This window comes from Macaca thibetana, chromosome 13, assembly GCF_024542745.1.
Source record: "Macaca thibetana thibetana isolate TM-01 chromosome 13, ASM2454274v1, whole genome shotgun sequence".
Lineage (NCBI taxonomy): Eukaryota > Metazoa > Chordata > Mammalia > Primates > Cercopithecidae > Macaca > Macaca thibetana.
In genome coordinates this window covers 59,720,135-59,746,609 of record NC_065590.1, presented here as the reverse complement: position 1 = coordinate 59,746,609, position 26,475 = coordinate 59,720,135, and the positions used below count along the sequence as shown (strand labels likewise).

Genomic DNA, 26,475 nt, shown 5'->3' with positions numbered 1-26,475 from the left:
TGAAGCACCTGGGGCGGGGCGGGGCGCGCTGGCCTACACCTGTGGAGGGGGCGGTGCCCCAACGGCCGCGACCGGGCTGGGGGAGGGAGTCACTCCCCGCTCCGGGGCGGTGACTCATCGCCAACCACCGGCTGCCAGAGGTGAGCAGTCCCGGGAAGGGGCCGAGAGGCGGGGCCGCCAGGTCGGGCAGGTCTGCGCTCCGCCCCGCCGCGCGCACAGAGCGCTAGACCTTCGGCGAGGGAGCACCCTCGACGCGGTCCGGGGACCTCCTAGTCGCTGTCCTCCCGACGCGGACCTGCGCGCCCCAGGCCTCGCGCTGCCCGGCCGGCTCCTGGCGCCCCACTCCCGGCGCACGCCCTCCCGCGAGTCCCCGGCTCCTCCTGCGCCCCTCTTCTCGGCGCGCGCGCAGCATGGCGCCCCCGCAGGTCCTCGCGTTCGGGCTTCTGCTTGCGGCGGCGACTGCGAGTTTTGCCGCAGCTCAGAAAGGTGAGGCGCGGACTTAGAGCAGAGTTGTGGAGTTGGGCTGGGCTGGGGGGCAGCGGCGCGCTGCCCCCGAAACGGGAACAATCGGGAGGGGACCAAGAAGCCGCGCTTTCCAGCCTGGAGACCGGACGGCGCGGCCGTGCCCCGGCCCAGGCCCTCCGAGCGGTAGGAAATGGCGAGGGGGCGCTCACTCGCGTGGTCGGGGGAGCAGCCTCACTTTGCAGCTTTGCTCGCCTGGGTAGGGAAATGGACCGGGGCGGAGGCGGGGGACAGGTGGCGAACGGAGTGGCCACGTCCAGGGTTTCCTGCGGCCACCGAACCGGTGCCTCGCGCCCTGGCGCACGGACCTCCTCCGTTCGGGGCGGACTTGGGGTTCCAAAACAGCCCCAGCCGGTGGCCGAGTCTCTGCGACAAGGACCAGCTGGCCTGCCCTTGTGTTTGTCACTGACAGCGGGCCCCGGATGTGGGCCTCAGGCGGGGACAGGTGCCCGCACGGAGGCCTCCAGGGCCGCTATGCACCTGCGCGCGCCAGGCGGCCTGGACTACACGGGGCGTGTGGGTGTTTTCCCTTTTCTAAGGATCATATGAGTAATGCCAAGCTTATTGTAGGGAACGCAGAAATAACAATAACCGTAAAGAGTAAAAACCTATAATCCCAGGATTTTGAGAATCCCATAATTAATAATTAGGTATATCTTTCTTTTTATTTATTTGTTTGTTTTATTTTATGTTTTGAGACTCAGTCTCCCTCTGTCGCCCAGGCTTGACGATCTCAGCTCACTGCAACCTCTGCCTCCCGGGTTCAAGCGATTCTCCTGCCTCAGCCTCCTGAGTAGAGTAGCTGGGATTACAGGCGCGGGCCACCACCCGGGGCTAATTTTTGTAGTTTTAGTAGAAACGGGATTTCTCCATGTTGGTCAGGCTGGTCTCGAACTCCTGAGCTCGTGATCCGCCCGCCTGGGCCTCCCAAAGTGCTGGGATTACAGGCCTGAGCCACCGCGCCCGGCCTATTTTATTTTTTTATTTGAAACAGCCTTGTTCTGTCGCCCAGGCTGGAGTGCAAGGGCACGATCTTGACTCATTCTAGACTCTGCCTCCCGACCTCAGACCATCAGTCTGCCTCAGCCTTTATGCCTGGCTAATTTTTGTGTTTATTTATTATTACATATTATTATTATTGAGACAGAGTTTCGCTCGTTGCCCAGGCTGGAGTGCAACGGAGCGATCTCGTCTCACTGCAACCTCCGCCTCCTGGGTTCAGACGATTCTCCTGCCTCAGCCCCCTGAGTAGCTGGGACTACAGGCATGCACCACCACGGTCGGCTAATTTGTATTTTTAGTAGAGACGGGATTTCTCCATGTTGGCCAGGCTGGTCTCGAACTCCTGATCTCAGCTGATCCACCCACCTTGGCCTCCCAAAGTGCTGGGATTACAGATGTGAGCCACCGCGCCCGCCGAATATTTGTATTTGTAGAGACGAGACCTCACTATGTCGCCCAGGCTGGTCTCGAACTCCGGGGCTGAAGTGATCACTCGGTTTGGGCCTCCCAGAGTGCTGGGATTACAGGCATGAGTCGCCACATTCGGCCTTAAAAACAAGATTTAAAATGGTGACTGGTATGTTGCACCATTATTCAAATGTTAGACATGTAGTTTGGCTTAACTGTGGAATAAACAACTTGGCTGCTGGTTCGCGCGCTCTCTCTCTCTCTCTCTCTCTCTTTTTTTTTTTTTTTTTTTGGAAACAGTGTCTCAGTCTGTGGTTCAGCCTGGAGTGCAGTGGCACATTTACAGCTCACTGCAACCTCCATCTCCTGGGCTCGAGTGATGCTCTTACCTGGACCTCCCAAAGTGCTGGGATTACAGGCATGAGCCACAGGTCCGGCATCTCTTGATTTATTTGTAAGATGGTGCCTAGAAGTGGAGTGGCGTTTGCCAAAGCTCTCTGGAAGGGCTTTTAAACTTTCACCAACGGAGTGGCCTAAATTCAGTAATTATACTCTCAAAGTAATGCAGTTTAGTCAACTCATGTTTTTCTAGCTTCAATCTGTGACAACATACTTAATGTTAAATTGCTTTAAAGTGGTCATAGCTACTACAGGTTTGTTCTCCAAGTCTGCGCCTGACTGGTCTGATTTAAATTTCACGCCCCTTAGGGATGAACAACGTGTTTTAAACATGTACAGGATGGGGCTGCAGAAGATTTAAACGCTTGAGAGCAAGTGCTGTATTTTCCCCTTTTGTGACCCCACTATTGAGTTTAGTGTTGGGCAGATTAAAGGTGGTTCATATCGATTATAACTTGAACAGGGAAAAGTTGGAGTCAACTTAGAGTACTTGGGATACGAAGGATCAATATAAAAACTCTGGTTTGTCGTGCTAGCTTTTTCTTTTTTTCCCTCTTCAGTTGAACTGAGGAGATAATTTTTGTTTTAATGACTGTGCTCTTTTAACTAGACAAAAGGAATTAGATAGTCTTGCCAATTCGCAGTTAAATGAACTTTTGAGGTAGTTAAGGACAAAACTATTAAACTGACATCAATAACCCAGAATAGGCTGCTTAGTATCACTCTCTAAATCAGATACTAGGATTTAATTTAGTTAGGAAACTCACTTACAGGGATGACTATAACTGCAGTTGAAAGTGTAATTTTTCTGGCCGGGCGCGGTGGCTCAAGCCTGTAATCCCAGCACTTTGGGAGGCCGAGACGGGTGGATCATGAGATCAGGAGATCGAGACCATCCTGGCTAACACGGTGAAACCCTGTCTCTACTAAAAAATACAAAAAACTAGCCGGGCGAAGTGGCGGGCGCCTGTAGTCCCAGCTACTTGGGAGGCTGAGGCAGGAGAATGGCGTGTACCCGGGAGGCGGAGCTTGCAGTGAGCTGAGATCCGGCCACTGCACTCCAGCCTGGGCGACAGAGCATGACTCCGTCTCAAAAAAAAAAAAAAAAAAAGAAAGTGTAATTTTTCTAAGATATAAAATGGTTTAAAGATTGAATATATTCTTGTTAAGCCCCGAAGGAAACATCCCTCATTTAAGAAAATGGGGTGGGAGAGCGACAGAAGGTGAGGATTTGCAGATCCTAGAATTGAATTGTTGATTTTTTTTTTTTTTTTTTTTTTTTTTTTTGAGACGGAGTCTCGCTGTGTCTCCCAGGCTGGAGTGCAGTGGCGTGATCTCGGCTCACTGCAACCTCCGCCTCCCGGGTTCACGCCATTCTCCTGCCTCAGCCTCCGAGTAGCTGGGACTACAGGCGCCCGCCACCACGCCCGGCTAGTTTTTTGTATTTTTAGTAGAGACGGGGTTTCACCATGTTAGCCAGGATGGTCTCGATCTCCTGACCTCGTGATCCACCCGCCTTGGCCTCCCAAAGTGCTGGGATTACAGGCTTGAGCCACCGCGCCCGGCCAATTGTTGATTTTTTTGTAAAAGAGTCAGTAACAGCTGGCCATGGTGGCTCACGCCTGTAACCCCAGCACTTTGGGAGGCTGAGGTGGGTGGATTACCTGAGGTCAGGAATGCTAGACCAGCCTGACCAACATGGTGAAACCCCATCTCTACTAAAAATACAAAAAAAGGCCGGGCGCGGTGGCTCACACCTGTAATCCCAGCACTTTGGGAGGCTGAGGCGGGCGGATCACGAGGTCAGGAGTTGGAGATCAGCCTGGCCATTATGCTGAAACCCCATCTCTACTAAAAATACAGAAATTAGCCAGGCGTGGTTGCGGACCACTGTAGTCCCAGCTATTCAGGAGGCTAAGGCAGGAGAATTGCTTGATCCTGGAAGATGGAAGTTGCAGTGAGCTGAGATCATACCACTACACTCCAGCCTGGGCGACAGAGTGAGACTCTGTCTCAAGAAGAAAAACAAAAAAAGGCAGTGACTAACAGGGATGTTATTTAGCAGGACAGGAGTGAGGAAAGAGCTAAGACTGGGAGTTTCACAAAGACAAAGCTATAAATGATGTTTGGAGAGCTGTGTTCTTGTTTTAAAAAATTGTAACAGGAGGCCAGGCACAGTGGCTCATGCCTATAATCCCAGCACTTTGGGAGGCTGAGGTGGGAGGATTGCTTGAGGCCAGGAGTTCAAAACCAGCCTGGGCAATATGGCAAAACCCCGACTCTACAAAAAGTAAAAAATTAGCCAGGCATGGTGGTGCATGCCTGTAGTCCCAGCTACTTGGGAGGCTGAGATGGGGGAGGATCACTTGAGTCCAGTAGGTCCAGGCTGCAGTAAGCCAAGATTGTGCCACTGCATTCCAGCCTGGGCCACAGAGTGAGACCCTATCTCAAAAAGGAAAAAAAAAAAAATCAAAACAGGAATGCATGTAGATTAAACTACGTGTCTGTATACAGTATGCAGACTTTTGCAAGTGCCAGGCACTTAGGAAGTAGTCTATAGCTGAAAAATAAAACATTCAGGACCACTTTTTAAGGTTTTGTGTCCTTGTAACTTTAAGGCATTATTATTGCTATATAACTTAGCAGGGACATGAGAGTTAATAGATCCATATTTTAAAGTAGTTTTTTGGTTTTTTAAAATTTTCTAGAATGTGTCTGTGAAAACTACAAGCTGGCCGTAAACTGCTTTTTGAATGACAATGGTCAATGCCAGTGTACTTCGATTGGTGCACAAAATACTGTCCTTTGCTCAAAGCGTGAGTAAAATATCCTTATTACCTGTAAGCTTTATTTTGACTTAATACTTCTTTAATTGATGTGCCTTGAGTTGGAAAGAGTTTTATTGGCTTAAATCTGAATCATGTTATAAAGTAAGTGTGGGAACACATAAGTTTCAAATAATCTTTGACCCTGGAACTTTATAGTTAATTTTTTTTTCCTGTAATCATGAAATCGGTTATTTTTCAGTTTGGCATTAAGGTTTCTTTTTCAGTGGCTGCCAAATGTTTGGTGATGAAGGCAGAAATGAACGGCTCAAAACTTGGGAGAAGAGCGAAACCTGAAGGGGCTCTCCAGAACAATGATGGCCTTTACGATCCTGACTGCGATGAGAGCGGGCTCTTTAAGGCCAAGCAGTGCAACGGCACCTCCACGTGCTGGTGTGTGAACACTGCTGGGGTCAGAAGAACTGACAAGGACACTGAAATAACCTGCTCTGAGCGAGTGAGAACCTAGTGAGTGGGGCTGCCTATACTACTTGTTTTCATGCTGTTCAGATTCATTTAATTAAATTTATTTTTGATTATGTAATATGATTTCATGGTTTAGAATTCAGAAGATAAGAGTGTCCAGTGAAAAGCTTCCTTCTTATTCCAGTCCCCACTGCTACCCAGTGGACCTCCATAGAATTGACGTTATTGATTATTCTATAACCTTCCAGAGATAGTTGATGAATGTGTTATGTATCTGTTTTATTATTTTTACGTAAACGGTAGCATACTAGGTATAATTTTTCTTTTATATCTTTACTTAACATTATTCAGTATTTCATAGTTGCATTAGTATTAAATGTATGTAATTTAACCTATGTATTTGCTCATTTATTGTGCTTTAAAAGTGAGATATGCTTTAGGGATTGTTTAATGAAAAGGAACAGAAACCTACTCACGCCAGCTTAAGCAAAAAAAGACTTCATTGGAAGGCGCTAGAAACTGGAAAGGATGTCAGGACCAAAGTGGGCACTTCCTGTTTTTCTATTTTGGTCTTCTGGAGCATCCTTGTCAATTTTCTCTTTGTGCCCTTTCTTTTCTTTTTTTTTTTTTTTGAGACAGAGTTTCACTCTTGTTGCCCAGGTTGGAGTGCAGCGGCACAATCTCAGCTCACTGCAGCCTCGGCCTCCTGGGTTAAAGCAACTCTCTTGCCTTAGCCTCCTGAGTAGCTGGGACTGCAGCTGTACCACACCTGACTAATTTTTGTATTTTAGTAGAGACGGAGTTTCACCGTGTTGGCCAGGCTGGTCTCCAACTCCTGACCTCAGGCAATCCACCCACCTCCACCTCCCAAAGTGCTGGATTACAGGTGTGAGCCACTGTGCCTGGCCCTTTCATGGCTTTTCATCTTTTCAGTTGAACAGGGCACAACACTGCCAGCTAAACCTTGACTTCATGTAACCTTATGTATTGTGTCCAGAGAACAGAGGGTCAGTATTAGAAAGGGTGTTCCCTCCTGGGTGTGTCCTTTATGAAGGATGTGTAAGGGAATAAATTATGGGAATAGCTACTGCATAAATTTTTTTTCTCTTAGTCCTTATAACTCAAGAATTTTAGTATTAGCTTATTAGGAAAATAGTATAAAAGACTGAGTTATAGTCAACTGGCATTGTCTTTTTACTTTATAGCTGGATCATCATTGAATTAAAACACAAAGCAAGAGAAAAACCTTATGATGTTCAAAGTTTGCGGACGTAAGTGCGATGAAATGCATCATATTATTCTTGCGCAATTGGTGGCTCAAATCTTCCATCCTACACCATTTGAAAAGCCAAGTCTAAATGCTTTTTCATATTTCTGAAAAACAAAGTTACTTGAAATAGAGTTACAAGAATAGCGCAGAGATTCCAGGAATACACTTCACTCAGATTCACCAATTAACATTTTGGCATATTTACTTTTTATATATGTATGTGTGGATGAATATGTGTGTGTGCTTTATATCAGTGTATCTATGCATGTAGAAATATTTTTCCCAGAAGCATATGAAAGCAAGTTGTAGATATCAGGCCCCATTATCCCTAAGTACTTTAGTGTATCTTTTCCTAAGCACAAAAGGCATTCTCTTATATAAACCACTATACAATGATCAAATTTAGGAATTTTTCTTTTTTAGATGGAGTCTCGCTCTGTCACCCAGGCTGGCGTGCAGTGGCATGATCTCAGCTTACTGCAACCTTTGCCTCCTGGGTTCAAGCGATTCTCCTGCCTCAGCCTCCCAAGTAGCTGGGACTACAGGCGCCTGCCACCACGCCCAGCTAATTTTTGTATTTTTAGTAGAAATGGGGTTTTACCATATTGGCCAGGCTGGTCTCGAACTCCCAAACTTGTGATCCTCCCACCTTCGCCTCCTAAAGTGCTGGGATTACAGGTGTGAGCCACCGCACCAGGCCAGGAAATTTAACATTGTATCACATTGTACCCATTTTCCCAATATTGTCCTTTGTGGTAATTTTTCCCCTCTGATTCAGAACCCAGTCCAAGATCATGTATCACATTAGTTGTCATGATTCTTTAGTCTCTTTTAATATTGAACAGTTTCTTGGCCTTTCTTTGTCTTCCATGAACTTGCTATTTTTGAAGAACATGGGCAAGTTGTTATATATAATGTCCCTCAAATTGTGATTTGTCTGATGTTTCTTCTTTTTTTTTTGAGTTGGAGTTTCCCAACAAAGTTGCCCAGGCTGGAGTGCAATGGTGCAATCATGGCTCACCGCAACCTCTGTCTCCCAGATTCAAGTGATTCTCCTGCCTCAGCCTCCCGAGTAGCTGGGATTGCAGGCATGCGCCACCATGCCTGGCTAATTTTTTTTTGTATTTTTTTTTTGTTTTTTTTTTTTTTTTTTTTTTTTTTTTTTTTTTGAGAGACGGAGTCTCGCTCTATCACCCAGGCTGGAGTGCAGTGGCCGGATCTCAGCTCACTGCAAGCTCCGCCTCCCGGGTTCACGCCATTCTCCTGCCTCAGCCTCCCGAGTAGCTGGGACTACAGGCGCCTGCCACCTCGCCCGGCTAAGTTTTTGTATTTTTAGTAGAGACGGGGTTTCACCGTGTTAGCCAGGATGGTCTCGATCTCCTGACCTCGTGATCCACCCGTCTCGGCCTCCCAAAGTGCTGGGATTACAGGCTTGAGCCACCGCGCCTGGCCTTTTTTTTGTATTTTTAGTAGAGACAGGGTTTCTCCATGTTGGTCAGGCTAGTCTCGAACTCCTGACCTCAGGTGATCCGCCCACCTCAGCCTCTCAAAGTGCTGGGATTACAGGCATGAGCCACCTCACCCGGGCCTTGATGTTTCCTCTTAACTAAAAACACATTATGCATTTTTGACAGGAAAGCTACTTATGCTATCTTGTGTCCTTTGTAGTACTTCACATTAGGAGTTGCGTGATGTCAGCTTGTCCCTTTACTAGTAATGTAAACTTTGGTTAAAGTGGTATCCACCAGGTTTTTCCACTGTGAAGTTACCATTCTCCCTTTGTAATCCATAAGTAATCTATGGGCAGATACTTGGATATTAAGTAAATGTTCTTTTTCTAATTAAACTGGCACCCAGCAGTTTGAATATCAATGGATGATTCTAGCCTGAATCAATTATTATTATGATAGTTGCAAAATGGCAGAAAAATTTTAACTTGAATGACAATTCTACACCATGAGCTATCTGCTTTAAGAGGAGTGCTTCTTACTGTTGTGTGGTACAAACATATTTTTTAATACAGATTTTAAATTCTTTACAGTGCACTTGAGGAGGCGATCAAAACGCGTTATCAACTGGATCCAAAATTTATCACAAATATTTTGGTATGATTTTTTAATAAGTGAGCTTTAGCAGGTGGTTGGTGAGACAGTATGTTTTGAGTATAAGGACAGCCAGTGATTTAAGTGGTGGTTAAATACACTTAGAGCAACAGTTTCAGATCTTGGGTACTTAATGTGAATTTCCTGTTACTGTTTTTTGTTTGTTTGTTTCTTTAAGACAGACTATTGCTCTGTTCCCCAGGCTGGAGTGTGGTGGCAAGATCTCCGCTCACTGTAACCTCTGCCTCCAAGGTTCAAGCAATTCTCGTGCCTCAGCCTCCTGAGGAACTGGGACTGCAGGCACGCGCCACCATGCCCAGCTAATTTTTGTATTTTTAGTGTCAACGGGGTTTTGCTATGTTGGCCAGGCTGGTCTTGAACTCCTGGCCTCAAGTTATCTGCCTACCTCAGCCTCTCAAAGTGTTGGGATTACCGGTGTGAGCTACAAAGCCCAGCCCGTTGTTTTTGGTTATCGTTGTTTTCCTTCCGTAGCCTTTGAAAAGCCTAGTTTTACTCCTAAAGAAAATGTAGTATCTCTTAGTATCCCTAAAACATTTGAGTTTTCTTTTCCTGGAGAACCTGTCCCTGTGGTTGAGCTCCAGTAACATCTTAAAGTAAATATGCACCAAAATAACTTTCAGTAAATATGGTTTTGGTGCATATTTACTTTAGGATGTTACTGGAGCTCCCATCTTCTCTGCTTTCAGGAACTGGTCCTTAACCAGTTAGCCCTTATTTAACTCTTTAAACTCTGGTTTTAAAAAAAAAGAAACTTGAATAGTGTGATGAAACTCTTTAAAGGCAGTATAAATTTATTCAAGACTCTTGGCCGGGCGCGGTGGCTCAAGCCTGTAATCCCAGCACTTTGGGAGGCCGAGACGGGCGGATCACGAGGTCGGGAGATCGAGACCATCCTGGCTAACACGGTGAAACCCCGTCTCTACTAAAAATACAAGAAAACTAGCCGGGCGAGGTGGTGGGCGCCTGTAGCCCCAGCTACTCGGGAGGCTGAGGCAGGAGAATGGCATAAACCTGGGAGACGGAGCTTGCAGTGAGCTGAGATCCGGCCACTGTACTCCAGCCTGGGTGACAGAGCGAGACTCCGTCTCAAAAAAATAAATAAATAGGCCGGGCGCGGTGGCTCAAGCCTGTAATCCCAGCACTTTGGGAGGCCGAGACGGGCGGATCACGAGGTCAGGAGATCGAGACCATCCTGGCTAACATGGTGAAACCCCGTCTCTACTAAAAAAAATACAAAAAACTAGCCGGGCGAGGTGGCGGGCGCCTGTAGTCCCAGCTACACAGGAGGCTGAGGCAGGAGAATGGCGTAAACCCGGGAGGCGGAGCTTGCAGTGAGCTGAGATCCGGCCACTGCGCTCCAGCCCCGGCGACAGAGCGAGACTCCGTCTCAAAAAAAAAAAAATAAATAAATAAATAAATAAATAAATAAATTTATTCAAGACTCTTTAGAAAGAATATACTTTTTTTACTCTTTAAAAACAACATGGTAAGGCCGGGCGCGGTGGCTCAAGCCTGTAATCCCAGCACTTTGGGAGGCCGAGACGGGCGGATCACGAGGTCAGGAGATCAAGACCATCCTGGCTAACACGGTGAAACCCCGTCTCTACTAAAAAATACAAAAAACTAGCCGGGCGAGGTGGCGGGCGCCTGTAGTCCCGGCTACTCGGGAGGCTGAGGCAGGAGAATGGTGTAAACCCAGGAGGCGGAGCTTGCAGTGAGCTGAGATCCGGCCACTGCACTCTGGCCTGGGCGACAGAGCGAGACTCCGTCTAAAAAACAACAACAACAACAACAACAACATGGTAAATGCATACTGCGTTTTACCTTGCGTTTCTTTTTTTTTTTTTTTTTTGAGACGGAGTTTTGCTCTTGTTGCCCAGGCTGGAGTGCAATGGCGTGGTCTCGGCTCACCACAACCTCCACTTCCCAGGTTCAAGTGATTCTGCAGCCTCAGCTTCCCTAGTAGCTGGGATTACAGGCATGTGCCACCATGCCTGGCTAATTTTGTCTTTTTGGTAGAGATGGGGTTTCTCCATATTGGTCAGGCTGGTCTGAACTCCCGACTTCAGGTGATCCGCCTGCCTCGGCCTCCCAAAGTGCTGGGATTACAGGCATGAGCCACCGCGCCCGACCTTACCTTGCATTTCTTAATATTTTATTTTATTTTTTTTTCTTTTTTTTTTTTTTTTTTTTGAGATGGAGTCTCGCTCTGTCGCCCAGGCTGGAGTGCAGTGGGGTGATCTCAGCTCACTGCAAGCTCTGCCTTCCGGGTTTACGCCATTCTCCTGCCGCAGCCTCCCGAGTAGCTGGGACTACAGGCGCCCGCCACCTCGCCCGGCTAGTTTTTTTGTATTTTTTAGTAGAGACGGGGTTTCACCGTGTTAGCCAGGATGGTCTCGATCTCCTGACCTCGTGATCCACCCATCTCGGCCTCCCAAAGTGCTGGGATTAGAGGCTTGAGCCACCGCGTCCGGCCTAGTATTTTAGTTTTAAAGTAGTTCTAATCCAAATAAAATACTTTCATATCTTACTTAAAAACCTTTTCAATGTAAGAAAATTCTCTTAGGAAAAATTGTGCATTGTAATTATGTTTGGTTTCATGGCTGTCTTATTTCCCTTTGATAGATTTAGAGACCTCCCAAAGATTTCTCGATTAATGAGCAACTTAATTATCCACTAATGGAAAGGAACAGCGATGCATGTAGATTACAGAAAATCAAACACTGACTATTCTGATTCTCAAATAATGTTATTTTCAAATGATTTTGACTATATTAGTGTTAATTTGTATTATTCAAATTTTTTTCCCCAGTATGAGGATAATGTTATCACTATTGATCTGGTTCAAAATTCTTCTCAGAAAACTCAGAATGATGTGGACATAGCTGATGTGGCTTATTATTTTGAAAAAGATGTGAGTATAATCTTCTTTATTCTATTCCTGTGTTCAGGAATGTAGTCTATCATGCCTCAATGAATTAAATATATTTCATCACCTTTTTCTCCACTTATAGATCAACCAAATGGTTCTGCTGCTGCCATTAATTTTGTCCTCCCTGTCACTCACATGCATCTTACTTGTTTGTGTATTTATGCCTCTTATCAAATTGTTCTGCCTAAAATATCTCCTCTGTTTCTTATAATTCTTATTTATTATCTACTTGGTAGTTACTTAGTTTGTACATATATGATCCCCTATGATATTTATAATTTACACAAATAACAGTCTGTTTAAAAAGACTGTGTAACTGGTATGATTAAAATATTTTGTTTAAACTTTAATGTATTATAGTGAAGTATTTTCTGCTGAAATATGAGGTTTGCTTCAAAATAATCTGGGTGGGGGTGAAGGGATAGAAGGAAGAAAAGATGAAGTAAGAGAGGCTGTGTGTTGATGTCCTTGCATCTGGGTGATAGGTACATGGGCGTCATTGCACTACTCTTTCTACTTCCGTGTATGTTGAAAGGTTCCTGTAATAAACAGTTTTTTAAAGTTCCAATAGATTAGATTGTTATCACTAAAACCATAAAGATTCTTGGCAGCGGTTCTTTTGGCATACAATTTGTATGTAATTATATGTGACCATGGTTTGTTTTCTTAAATATTTTTAATTCCTTTTCTCCTTTTCAATACAGGTTAAAGGTGAATCCTTGTTTCATTCTAAGAAAATGGACCTGAGAGTAAATGGGGAACAACTGGATCTGGATCCTGGTCAAACTTTAATTTATTATGTCGATGAAAAAGCACCTGAATTCTCAATGCAGGGTCTAAAAGCTGGTGTTATTGCTGTTATTGTGGTTGTGGTGATAGCAATTGTTGCTGGAATTGTTGTGCTGGTGAGTACAGAACAAGTAAAATTTCATTTAAGGGTATATTTTTTCAAGAAAAAGTAATAATGGCTGGGTGCGGTGGCTCACACCTGTAATCGCTACACTTTGGGAGGCTGAGACAGGTGGATCACTTGAGCCCAGGAGTTTGAGACCAGGCTGGGCAACATGGCAAAACCTTATCTGTACCAAAAATACAAAACTTAGCCAGACGTGATGGCTTGCACCTGTGGTTCTATCTACTTAGGAGGCTGACATGGGAGTGGTTAGTTGAGCCCAGGAGATCAAAGCTGCAGTGAGCCATGATCACACAACTGCACTCCAGCCTGGGCAACAGAGCAGGACCCTGTCTCAAAAAAAAAAAAAAAAAAAGGGGGGTCAGGCACCGTGGCTCACGCCTGTAATCCCAGCAGTTTGGGAGGCTGAGGTGGGTGGATCACCTGAGGTCGGGAGTTTGAGACCAGCCTGACCAGCATGGAGAAACCTGGTCTCTACTAAAAATACAAATTAGCCGGGCGTGGTGGCGCATGCCTGTAATCCCAGCTACTCAGGAGGCTGAGGCAGGAGAATCGTTTGAACCCAGGAGGCAGAGTTCGTGGCTGAGATCACGCCATTGTTCTCCAGCCTGGGAAACAAGAGCGAAACTCTGTCTCAAAAAGAAAAAGAAAGAGAGAGAGAGAGAGAGAGAAAGAAAGAAAGAAATCTTACTAACACAACAGAATTCGGAAACAGGTTTGAGGGTATTTGGAAACAGATTTCCAGTTCAATCAACCATGTTTGGCTCTCCATCTGGAACAAAACAAAAGTTGAATTCCTATTTCACTCCACCAGGCTGGCCATGTTGCCCAGCTGTGTGAGGGTGGTATGTCCCGAGCACAGCAGTAGGAAAGGAGTTGGGCAGTGTATCCGTGTTCAAAGACATTTACATTTTTAAAAATATAAAAAAGTAAAACAATTCCCAAGAAAATTAATTGATGGAATGTTTGTACAACCTTGTGGTAGGGGAAACCATGTAAGGCAAGAAATCTGGAATCCATGATACATATGTGTATGTATATTTTGAGAGAGGGTCTTGCTGTGTCACCCAGGCTGGAGTGCAGTGGCAATGATTACAGCTTACTGCAACCTCCAGTTCCTGGACTTAAGTAACCCTCCTGACCCAGCCTCCCAAGTAGCAAGGACTACAGGTACCTGCCACCATACCTGGCTAATTTTTTTTTTTTTTTTGAGATGGAGTCTCGCTCTGCCGCCCAGGCTGGAGTGCAGTGGCCGGATCTCGGCTCACTGCAAGCTCCGCCTCCCGGGTTTATGCCATTGTCCTGCCTCAGCCTCCCGAGTAGCTGGGACTACAGGCACCCGCCACCTCGCCCGGCTAGTTTTTTGTATTTTTTTAGTAGAGACGGGGTTTCACCGTGTTAGCCAGGATGGTCTCGATCTCCTGACCTCGTGATCCACCCGTCTCGGCCTCCCAAAGTGCTGGGATTACAGGCTTGAGCCACCGCGCCCGGCCTAATTTTTTAACTTTTAGTAGAGACCAGGTCTTGCTATGGCTGCCGAGGCTGGTCTTGAACTCCTGGGCTCAAGCAATTCTTCCGGCTTAGCCTCCCAAACTGCTGGGATTATAGGCATGAGCCATTGCACCTAGTCCTATATATATATATTTTGGCTTCATTAAAACTAAACATTTTATATGGCAAAGAAACTGTAAAGTAAAAAATGTCAATGATGGGCATGAAAAAAATATGGTGCATAAAGCAAGAATGGATATTATACATAATACACAAAGAGTTCTTACAAATTGATGAGGAAACCTAAAGAAAGAATTACAACAGGTAGGGATAGACAGTTAATAGAAATTTCAGATGGCAAATGAACACAAGTGGTTAATGCTGGAAGTCTAATTATCCTGTAGAAATAAATGAAAACACAAGTGCAATAAGGAAGCACATTCAGTTATTGTATCATAGCATCGCTTGTAAGGGTGAATCTGGCCAGGCGTGGTGGCTCACACCTATAATCCCAGCACCTTGGGAGGCCGAGGTGGGTGGATCACCTGAGGTCAGGAGTCCAAGACCAGCCTGACCAACATGGAGAAAGCCTGTCTCTACTAAAAATACAAAATTAGCCAGGCATGGTGGTGCATGCCTATGGTCCCAGCTACTCAGGAGGCTGAGGCAGGAGAGTCGCTTGAACCCAGGAGGCAGAGGTTGTAGTGAGCCGAGATCATGTCATTGCACTCCAGCCTGGGCAACAAGAGCGAAACTCCGTCTCAAAAAAAGAATAAAAACAAACAAACAACAAAAAAAGTGAATCTGAAAAATAGCCTGAGTGTGTATCAGTAAGAGAGTAAATTGTATTTATTGTATCTACGATAGGGAATAATGTGAATGAATGAGTTCCATCTTTACCTTTGGATCTGGAATGGTTGCTATGATGTTGATACGGGCTGTGCACAGGTCGTGATGATACTGCATGATCCCATTTTTAGACCCCAAAACTTAGATGCATGTATATATATATGATATTTGTATTGGTGTGGAAAAGGAGGATGTGGAAGAATGCACACCAAACTGTTAAATTTCTTTCCTTCTTTTTTTGAAATGGAGTCTCGCTGGCCGGGCGTGGTGGCTCAGGTCTGTAATCCCAGCACTTGGGGAGGCCGAGGCGGGCGGATCACGAGGTCAGGAGATGGAGACCATCCTGACTAACACGGTGAAACCCCGTCTCTACTAAAAATACGAAAAATTAGCCGGGCGTGGTGGCGGGCACCTGTAGTCCCAGCTACTCAGAAGGCTGAGGCAGGAGAATGGTGTGAACCTGGGAGGCAGAGCTTGCAGTGAGCCAAGATTGCACCACTGCACTCCAGCCTGGATGACAGAGCAAGACTCTGTCTCAAAAAAAAAAAAAAGAAATGGAGTCTCGCTGTGTCGCCCTGGCTGGAGTGCAGTGTCACGATCTCGGCTCACTGCAATCTCTGCCTCCCGGGTTCAAATGATTCTCCTGCCTCAGCTCCCAAGAAGACGGCCACCATGTCTGGCTAATTTTTGTATTTTTAGTAGAGATGGGGTTTCACCTCATTGGCCAGGCTGGTATCGAACTCCTGACCTCGTGATCCACCTGCCTCGGCCTCTCAAAGTGCTAGGATTACAGGCGTGAGCCACTGTGCCTGGCTTCTTTTTTCTTTTTCTTTTTTTTTTTTTTTTTTGAGATGGAGTCTGTCACCCAGGCTGGAGTGCGGCGGTGTGATCTCGGCTCACTGCAACCTCCGCCTCCCAGGTTCAAGCCATTTTCCTGCCTCAGCTTCCCAAGTATCTGGGACTACAGGCGTGCACACCATGCCTGGCTAATTGTTTTGTATTTCTGGTAGAGATGGGGTTTCACCATGTTGGCCAGGCTGATCTCGAACTCCTGATGTCAGGTGATCTACTCACTTCGGCCTCCCAAAGTACTGGGATTATAGGCATGAGCCACCGTGCCTGGCCTAAACTGTTAAATTTCTTTAAAGATTATTCATTGTGGCCGGGCACAGTGGCTCATGCTTGTAATCCCAGCACTTTGGGAGGCCGAGGTGGGTGAATCACGAGGTCAGGAGTTCGAGACCAGCCTGACCAACGTGGTGAAACCCCATCTCTACTAAAAATACAAAAATTAACTGAGCGTGGTGGAGCACACCTGTAATCCCACCTACTCAGGAGGCTGAGGCAGGAGAACTGCTTGAGCCCAGCAGACGGAAGTTGCAGTGAGCCAAAATTACGCCACTGTACTCCAGCTTGGGTGATAGAGCGAGACTCCGTCTCAAAAAAAAAAAAAAGATTATTCATTGTTTCCTTTTTTCCCCTCCCTTCCTTCCTTCTTTCCTTCCTTCCTCCCTCCCTCCCTCCCTCCCTCCCTCCCTCCCTTTCCTTCCTTCCTTCCTTCCTTCCTTCCTTCCTTCCTCCCTCCCTCCCCTCCCTCCCCTTCCTCCCCTTCCTCCCCTTCCTTCCTTGTTCTCCCATTGGATCCAGCATTGTCTTTTATTTATTTATTTATTTTGGTTTGTTTCACTTGTCGTGGTAGACTTTGTTTTTGTTTAGTAGTGAAAATTTTATTATTATTATTATTATTTTTGAGACGGAGTCTCGCTCTGTTGCCCAGGCTGGAGTGCAGTGGCACAATCTCGGCTCACTGCAAGCTCCGCCTTCTGGGTTCACGCCATTCTCCTGCCTCAGACTCCGGAGTAGCTGGGACTACAGGCGCTCACCACCACGCCCGGCTAATTTTTTGTATTTTTAGTAGAGACGGGGTTTCACCGTGTTAGCCAGGATGGTCTCGATCTCCTGACCTCGTGATTCGCCCACCTTGGCCTCCCAAAGTGCTGGGATTACAGGCGTGAGCCACCGTGCCTGGCCACTATTTTATTATTTTTGAGACAGAGTCTCCGTCTGTTGCCCAGGCTGGAGTGCAATGGTGCACGATCTTGGCTCACTGCAACCTCTGCTTCCTGAGTTCAAGCTATTCTCCTGCCTCAGCCTCCCAAGTAGCTGGGATTACAGGCATATGCCACCACGCCTGGCTAATTTTTGTATTTTTAGTAGAGATGAGGTTTCACCATACTTGCCAGGGTGGTCTTAAACTCCTGACCTAAAGTGATCCACCCACCTCGGCCTCTGAAAGTGGTAGGATTACAGGCATGAGCCACCGTGCCTGGCCTATTTTATGTATGTATGTATGTATGTATGTATGTATTTTTAGAGATGGAGTCTTGCTCTGTCACCCAGGCTGGAGTGCAATGGCACCATCTCGGCTCACTGCAACCTCCACCTCTTGGGTTCAAGTGATTTTCCTTCCTCAGCCTCCCGAGTAGCTGGGACTATAGGCGACTGCCACCACGCCTGGCTAATTTTTTTGTATTTTTAGTAGAGTCGAGGTTTCATCATGTTGGCCAGGCTGGTCTTGAACACCTGACCTCAAGTGATCCTCCCGCCTTGGCCCCACAAAGTGCTGGGATTACAGGCATGAGCCACCACACCTGGCTCACCTTATTTATTTCTAAGAGACAGGGTCTTACTCTGTAACCCAGGCTGGAGTGCAGCAGTGCAATCTCCACTCACTGCAACCTCTGCCTCCCGGGTTCAAGCAATTATGGTGCCTCAGCTTCCTGAGTAGCTGAGATCACAGGCGCGCACCATGACACCTGGCTAATTTCTGTATTTTTAGTGGAGATGGGGTTTCACCATGTTGGCTAGGCTGGTCTGAAACTTCTGACCTCAGATGATCCTCCCACTTCGGCCTCCCAGAGTGCAGGGATTACAGGCATGAGCCCCTGCACTGGCATGAAATTTTTAATTTAAGAAACAATAAATGTTTATGGATAGATGTTAAAATTGATTTTTTTTCAGATCAAAATTATGTCCATTAAAAGCATATATGTCAATTTAGATAACCTTTTTTTGAGTAGCAGTCCTAAAACAGTAATTGTCTTTCTTCCACTCAGGTTATTTCCAGAAAGAAGAGAATGGCAAAGTATGAGAAGGCTGAGGTAAATGGATTACTTACCTAAATAGAAAGGCCCTGTTGAATCTGTTACTCCTAGTCACTCTACCTTCCTACACACTGATGCATTTCAGTTATACTGGAGTCCCTTTATACTGTTTTCTTTAGGGTCTTAGGGACAGTCTTAGAATGTGCTCTTACCTAAATCTTCTTGTGTGAGTTCCATGGCAGATTACCATCTATTGATTTTTGCCTCATAGAAGAGTGGAATGGGAAGCCTATGGTTTTTATTTTACAAAGTGTCAACATCTAGCAGAAGCTTCTAAAGGCATACTCCAGTGGATTCACCTTGGAGAAACTCATTGTGACTAATGATCTGTTATCTTTATGCCAGTGAAATAATCATTTAATATGAACTTAATTTGTCATAATAAATCTATTGTGTACTAACTAGTCATCTATACTAGTATGAGATCAAAGTGTCAGATTGTTGGTGTGTTTTGGTCCCTTGGAATTGAATATGAACACTTGTCCTTGAACCCTATCATTAACATTTTTCATATATCTGTCAATTTTTGTGTATCTTTGTATATGGGCCACTTACTAATATTTTAGCAAGTAATAAAAATAGAAACGTAAAGGAATATTGGAAAAAATCTAATAGAACCAGAAAGTTCTAGCATTTTTTTCCCATTCCGTAGTAGGTCATCTGGCTTATTTGGTTTGGTGACCACAAGTGTAGAAGACTAACCTGAATTGAACTGTAACAGACAGGCAGAAAGACAATGTAGTGTTGTAGTGCAGAACAGTACAGACCTGGGTTTGGCTGGGCAAAGTTGTATAACTTCTTTAAGCCTCCATGTTTCCTCATCTGTAAAATGAGGATAATAGATAGTATAGACCTGTTGCAAGGATTAAACATAATCGGTGTAAAGTGTTGGTCCCATGCTTGCCACATAAGAAAATATTTGTCAGCAGAGTAGTAGTAGTCATTATCATCGTCTCAGTTTGCCTGTAACTGGTTGTGTGATCTGAGACAAACACTAATTTTGAACTTGAGTTTCCCCACATATAAAATGAAAGATTGATAATAGAAAGTAAATCAATGTTTTCCTAATCTTAAAAATAGTATGCACTTAATAAAAATCTTATTCTTAAAGATCTAGCTTACCTCCAACTTGCCCTAGTCACTTTGGCGATCTTGTCTCTAAATAGAAGCTTGAAAACACTTAAATGTGTGTTTCCTTGCAATATAACTTTTTCTTTTTTTATTTAAATAAGTCTTATAAATGTGGAAAAAAATCATCTTGTGTTCCTTTAACTTTATTATTTAGTACTATTTTCAGAGTGAACAAAAGATTGAAAAATTATTTAGAATTTTTTTCTGTACTTTTTCCTGTTTCAGATAAAGGAGATGGGTGAGATACATAGGGAACTCAATGCGTAACTACTATAATTTGAAGATTATAAAAGAAGGGAAATATCAAATGGACGCAAATTACAAATGTGTGCACATGGGACGAAGACATCTTTGAAGGTCATGAGTTTGTTAGTTTAACATGATATATTTGTAATAGTGAAACCTGTACTCAAAATATAAGCAGCTTGAAATGGCCTTTACCAATCTTGAAATTTGACCACAAGTGTCTTATATATGCAGATCTAATGTAAAATCCAGAACTTGGACTGCATAGTTAAAATGTTTTATGTGTAGCGTTCAAATGTGTGTATTAAATATGCTTCCACAGTAGAGTTTGAAAAACTATCTGATTTGTGATTGAAAGCTGCCTTTCTATTTACTTGAGTCTTGTACATACATACTTTTTTATGAGCTATGAAATAAAACATTTTAAACTGAATTTCTTAACTTTGACATTTCAAATTTCTTCTTGTTCTTGTTCTTTTTTGTAGGGAAAAGAAAGATCAGACTGTTACTGTGTCTATATAGAAAGAAGTAGACATAAGAGACTCCATTTTGTTCTGTATTTGAGATGCAGTTAATCTGTGACCCTACCCCCAACCTTGTCCTTGCAAGAGACATGTGCTGTGGTGACTCAAGGTTTAAAGGATTTTGGACTGTGCAGGGTGTGCTTTGTTAAACAAGTGCCTGAAGGCAACTTGCTGGTTAAAAGTCATCACCATTCTCTTAATCTCAAGTACCCAGGGACACACACACTGCCAAAGGTCGCAGGGACCTCTGCCTAGGAAAGCTAGGTATTTTCCAAGGTTTCTCCCCATGTGATAGTCTGAAATATGGCCTCGTGGGAAGGGAAAGACCTGATCGTCCCCCAGCCTAACACCCATGAAGGGTCTGTGCTGAGGAGGACTAGTACAAGAGGAAAGAAGGCCTCTTGGCCGTTGTTGGCAGTTGAGATAGAGAAAAGCATCTGTCTCCTGCCCGTCCCTGGGCAATGGAACATCTCGTATAAAACCGGATTGTACATTCTGTTTACTGAGATAGGAGAAAACCGCCTTAGGGTGAAAGGCGGGACTTGCTAGCGCAATGCTGCTCTTTATGCACTAAAAAGGTTTATGGAGATGTTTGCATATGCATAGCAAGGCACAGCACTTTTCCTTAAACTTACTCATGTCACAGAGAACTTTATTCATATGTCTTACTGCTGACCTTCTCCCTATAATGATCCTATTATCCTGCCACTTCCTTTTCTTTAAGATAGTAAAGATAATGATCAATAAATACTAAGGGAACTCAGAGACTGGTGCCGGCGTGGGTCCTCTGTATGCTGAGCGCCGGTCCCCTGGGCCCGCTTTTTCTTTCTCTATACTTTGTCTCTGTGTCTCATTTCTTTTCTCAAGTCTCTTGTTCCACCTAACAAGAAACGCCCACAGGTGTGGAGGGGTAGGCCACCCCTTCACTTTTTTATTTTTTTTGTGAGATGGAGTCCTACTCTGTCGCCCAGGCTGGAGTGCAGTGGCACAATGTCCGCTCACTGCAACCTCCGCCTCCTAGGTTCAAGCGATTCTTCTGCCTCAGCCTCCCGAGTAGCTGGGACTACAGGCGCCCACCACCATGGCCGACTAATTTTTGTATTTTTAGTAGAGACGGGGTTTCACCTTGTTGGCCCAAGCTGGTCTTGAACTCCTGACCTCAGGTGATTCGCCTGGCCTGAATTTGAAACTAAGAGGCAGTAAGTTAGTAACTGGCACACTCTTCAACCCATTGCCTTCTAGACTCTGTCCTGTCTCTTCTGAAGCTACTTTCGCTAAGGTCAACACTGACCTGCTAATTGCTGGTGATCCTCTTCCCCCGGTGTTGAATCATTTGCTTTCTCTGCAGCCTGTCACCATGATGACTTCCCCATTCTCTACCCCAGTGTGTTGTCCTTTTATTTCCTTTGGCTTCACTGGTATGAATCTCTCCTGACTTTTTTCCTCTTCTACTGATTCTGTAATACTGGTGTTCCCAGGATTTGTCCTTAGTTCTATTTTTCCTCCCTTTTTCTTCCTGGAGGATTTCATTCGTTCTCTTACCTTTGTTACCTTCTGTGAGGCTCAGTGAGAACAGAAGCACCATCTCCATTGCTGTTTTTTTTTCCTGAGATCTTTAGTAAAGTATGTATATTTCACATAACTAGTTTTTAATGATTCATCTTCATCCACAAACCTATTTTATAGCTTGTATTTTCAGAATCAATTGATGGCATTGCCATGAACCGAGTCCTAAATTCCTTCTCTTTTACTTCCTCCATTGTTATAGTCACCAGACACTGTGATTCTCCCCAAGAAATAAATGCTCCTCTAATCTGCCTTCTCTTACACACTTTCCCTGGTCTTTTTATCAACAGTCTATTCCCTCTCCAGCCCAAACCTCATATTGCTCCCGGGATGATTTGCCTAAAGTTGATCACAACACTTTTTTATGACATAAGATGTACCCCTTTCCCCTGCCAGAGGGGCATATATAAGGCCTTTCAGTCTGGCCCTGTAGTGACACCTTTTCTCCTTTTGGCTGTCTGGCATCCCATCTCCTCTGCAACTGGGGAAGAATTATCTGTATGTGGTATTGTGAGAGCCAGGTGTCTACCTCCCTCTTTAGAAGTTTAAGGGCAGAAATCCTCTCATGGCTCTCAGCATCCAGAGCACAGGCACCCCCACATAGTACTTGGACTCTTGTGATGGAAAGAAGTAAGAGCAGTTGAGAAAACACTCATGGGCAGTGGTGGCATGTTGCAGTGGTGGCATCCCAGCCCTTGGTCGTCTCTGCTCCACATGACCCTGTGGCCATCCAGCTGTGGTTGCTCTGTTTGGCCTCCCTTGGCTGCTCCTTCCTCTCCCCTCCCATTGCCAATACTTTGCTCCAGAGCTTTATCACATGCCTGGATTAATTTAATTTCTGACCTTCCCAATACCAAATTCTCCCCACTCTCAATTCTTTCCCAATGTCATTGCCAGAATAACTAAAATCTAGTCATAATCTACCGCATTTCTCACTGTACCTCCAATACATCAAATTTTCCTGCATTTAAGATTCCCCTTCCCATTCCTCAAATGTTCCTGTTCCTTTTTCCTTCCTTCCTTCCTTCCTTCCTTCCTTCCTTCCTTCCTTCCTTCCTTCCTTCCTTCCTTCCTTCCTTCCTTCCTTCCTTCCTTCCTTCCTTCCTTTCTTCCCTCCCTCCCTCCCTCCCTCCCTTCCTTTCTTCCTTTTTTTTTTTCTTTTTTTCCCTGCACAGGGTCTTGCTGTCTTGCCCAGTCTGGAGTGCAGTGGCACACACACAGCTCACTGCAACCTCTACCTCCAGGGCTGAAGTGATCCTCCCGCCTCAGCCTTCTGAGTATATAGGACCATAGGTGTGCACCACCACGCCTGGCTAATTTTTTAAATTAATTTTTATGAGTCAGAGCCTGGCTCTGTAGCCCAGGCTGGAGTGCAGTGGTGTAATCTTGGCTCACTGCAACCTCCACCTTCTGGGTTCAAGCGATTCTTGAGCCTCAGCCTCCTGAGTAGCTGGGATTACAGGTGCCCGCCACCACATCCAGCTAATTTGTTGTATTTTTAGTAGAGGTAGGGTTTCACCATGTTGGCCAGGCTGAAATATGTTTATAACTTTTTTGTAGAGACAGTGTCTCGCTGTGTTGCCCAGGCCAGTCTCGAACTCCTGGACGCAAACCTTCCTCCTACCTTGGAGGATGCAATACCGAAGTGTTGGGATTACAGGCGTAAGCCACTGTGCCTGGCCCCTCTGTCCTTTTATACCTTGACTTGGGTTCTATCCTTCCTTTGCTTATGTTCTTCCTTAGGCTTGGGAAACCCTCTGCTTAGTCAAGGCCTAGCAGAAGATCTTCTTTTACAAATCCTTGCACCACTTTAACCTCATCTTTTTCTACTATCAACACAGCACTTTTGGTAGATATACTTTCCCAATTCTTTCCTATCATCCTAAGACATGTTCCCCCTCCCTCATTAAAAATTCCCACTGAAGGCTGGGCACTGTGGTTCATGCCTGTAATCTCAACACTTTGGGAGGCCGAGGTGAGCGGATCACCTGAGGTTGGGAGTTCGAGACCATCCTGACCAACATGGAGAAACCCCATCTCTACTAAAAATACAAAAAATTAGCTGGGCATGGTGGTGCATGCCTGTAATCCCAGCTACTCAGGAAGCAGAGGCAGGAGAATCGCTTGAACCTGGGAGGTGGAGGTTGTGATGAGCGGAGATCACGCCATTGCACTCCAGCCTGGGCGACAGAGCAAGACTCCCATCTCAAAAAAAAAATTCCTACTGTAGGTGGGGTATGGCAGCTCAAGTCTATAATCTTAGTAATTTGGGAGGCTGAGTCGGGAGGATTGCTTGAGGCCAGGAGTTCAAGACCACCTGAGCAACATGACAAGACGCCCCATCTCTAAAATAAATAAATAAAATAAATAAATAAATAAATAAATAAAAATTCCCACTAATCTTAGCCTTCTAACAATCTACCATTCCCATCTGTCTTTTTTCCTTCTTATCAAACTTTATTTTTTATTTATTTTTGAAGTGGGGTCTCAGCCTGTTGCCCAGGCTGGAGTGCAGTGGCGCAATCTTGGCTCATGGCAACCTCCTGAGATGGGATAATTCCCTTGACCTTGACCCCTTTCGTGGGCAGGAACTGGAGTGGCTCCTTTCAGCCCACTGCTGGCCACTTTTTGGAAGAGGGAATGTGTGAACAAGCAGTGTGGGAGCCAGAGTGAACGCATGCTGGAACCAGTTGGTCGATCCTCTCTGGTGGGAGCAGGCTCTGTACGGCCCTGGCAGCAGCATCCAAGCCCCTGCCCTCTTGGCACCCAGGTTCTTGTCTGGCATCTGGAAAGAATCAGGACAAATGAATGGATTGAAGGGGTAGTGTATGCGGAGGATTTTACTGGGTGATGGAAATGGCCCTCATTGGGATGGCAGCTGGAATGGGGGTGGTACAGGAAGAAGGTCTTTCCCTAAAGCCGTACCCTCCGAAGTTAGCTGCGTCTGTCTGCAGTCTCTGACACTCAGTAGCTGCTTTGCTTGCTACTCAGCTGCTTATGTTGCTCTGCCAGCTGAAGTCATTATGGGCACAGGATAGGGGCATGGCAGGCTAAAAAGGTTAACATTTGGGCAGAAAAATGGGGTCAGCTGTTTTCACTTAGGGCCGTGGTTGCAGGCTTAGGGTTGGGGTTTGGCCAGTAGCCCAGCCATTCTGTCTCACTCTGCCTCCCAGGCTTAAGCCACCCTCCTACCTCAGCCTCCCAAGTAATTGGGAGACTACAGGAACCCACTACCACGTCTGGCCGTTTTTTGTTTGTTTGTTTGTTTGTTTGTTTTGTATTTTAGTAGAGACGGGGTTTCACCATGTTGGCCAGGCTAGTCTTGAACTTCTGACCTCAGGTGATCTACCCACCTCGGCCTCCCAAAGAGCTGGGATTACAGGCATGAGCCACTATGCCCGGACCCTTTCTTATCAAACTTTAAAAGGCAACTAGCCCATTCTGCTTTCAGAATGAACTGTTCAACCTGTAGAGTTTCCATTCCCAATGTCAACCAACCAAAGAGCTTTCTCAAAAAATGACTTAATGGCCGGGCGCAGTGGCTCACACCTGTAATCCCAGCACTTTGAGAGGCCGAGGTGGGTGGATCACCTGAGATTGGGAGTTCGAAACTAGCCTGACCAACATGGAGAAACCCCGCCTCTACTAAAAATACAAAATTAGCTGGACGTGGTGGCACATACCTGTAAACTCAGCTACTCAGGAGGCTGAGGCAGAAGAATTGCTTGAACCCAGAAAGCAGAGGTTGTGGTGAGCTGAGATTGCCCATTGCACTCCAGCCGGGGAAACCATCTCAAAAAAAAAAAAAAAAAATCAGATCCTTTGTCCATTTTTACTTTTTATTTTATTTTATTTATTTAGAGACAGGGTCTCACACTGTCCAGGTTGGAGTGCAGTGGCACGATCTTGGCTCATTGCATTCTCCGCCTCCTGGGTTCAAGCCATTCTCCTGCCTCAGTCTCCCAAGTAGCTGGGATTACAGGCACCTGCCACCATAGCTGGCTAATTTTTTGTATTTTTTTTTTTTTTAGTAGAGATGGTGTTTTACCATGTTGGTCAGGCTGGTCTTGAACGCCTGATCTCCGGTGATCCACCAACTCGGACTCCCAAAGTGCTGGGATTACAGGGTTGAGTCACTGTGCCCAGCTGCTTTGTCCATTTCTAAATTGAGTTCTTTATCTTTCTATTATTAAGATGTAAGGCCGGGCGCGGTGGCTCAAGCCTGTAATCCCAGCACTTTGGGAGGCCGAGACGGGCGGATCACGAGGTCAGGAGATCAAGACCATCCTGGCTAACACGGTGAAACCCCATCTCTACTAAAAAATACAAAAAAAAACTAGCCGGGCGAGGTGGCGGGCGCCTGTAGTCCCAGCTACTCGGGAGGCTGAGGCAGGAGAATGGCGTGAACCCGGGAGGCGGAGCTTGCAGTGAGCTGAGATCCGGCCACTGCACTCCAGCCTGGGCGACAGAGCCAGACTCCCTCTCAAAAAAAAAAAAAAAAAAAAAAAAAAAAGATGTAAGATGTATATGTTCTGGATACACAAGTCTATTTTTTTTTTGTTTTGAGACGGAGTCTGGCTCTGTCGCCCAGGCTGGAGTGCAGTGGCGCGATCTCTGCTCACTGCAAGCTCCGCCTCCCGGGTTCACGCCATTCTCCTGCCTCAGCCTCCTGAGTAGCTGGGAC

At 45.6% G+C, this 26,475-nt stretch overlaps 2 protein-coding genes across 37 annotated transcripts in view; one reads left to right on the top strand and one right to left on the bottom strand.

Moving 5' to 3' along the window:
- Positions 1-26,475, bottom strand: part of CALM2 (calmodulin 2) — a 1,210,617-nt gene that overhangs the window by 219,585 nt on the left and 964,557 nt on the right. The window lies entirely within an intron of this gene.
- EPCAM (epithelial cell adhesion molecule) lies at positions 117-20,134 on the top strand. Its single transcript, XM_050754888.1, has 9 exons — positions 117-486; positions 5,040-5,147; positions 5,384-5,624; positions 6,788-6,853; positions 8,894-8,957; positions 11,788-11,889; positions 12,612-12,812; positions 18,277-18,321; positions 19,681-20,134. The coding sequence occupies exons 1-9, from the start codon at positions 411-413 to the stop codon at positions 19,720-19,722; spliced, it is 945 nt and encodes a 314-aa protein (XP_050610845.1). The 5' UTR covers positions 117-410; the 3' UTR covers positions 19,723-20,134.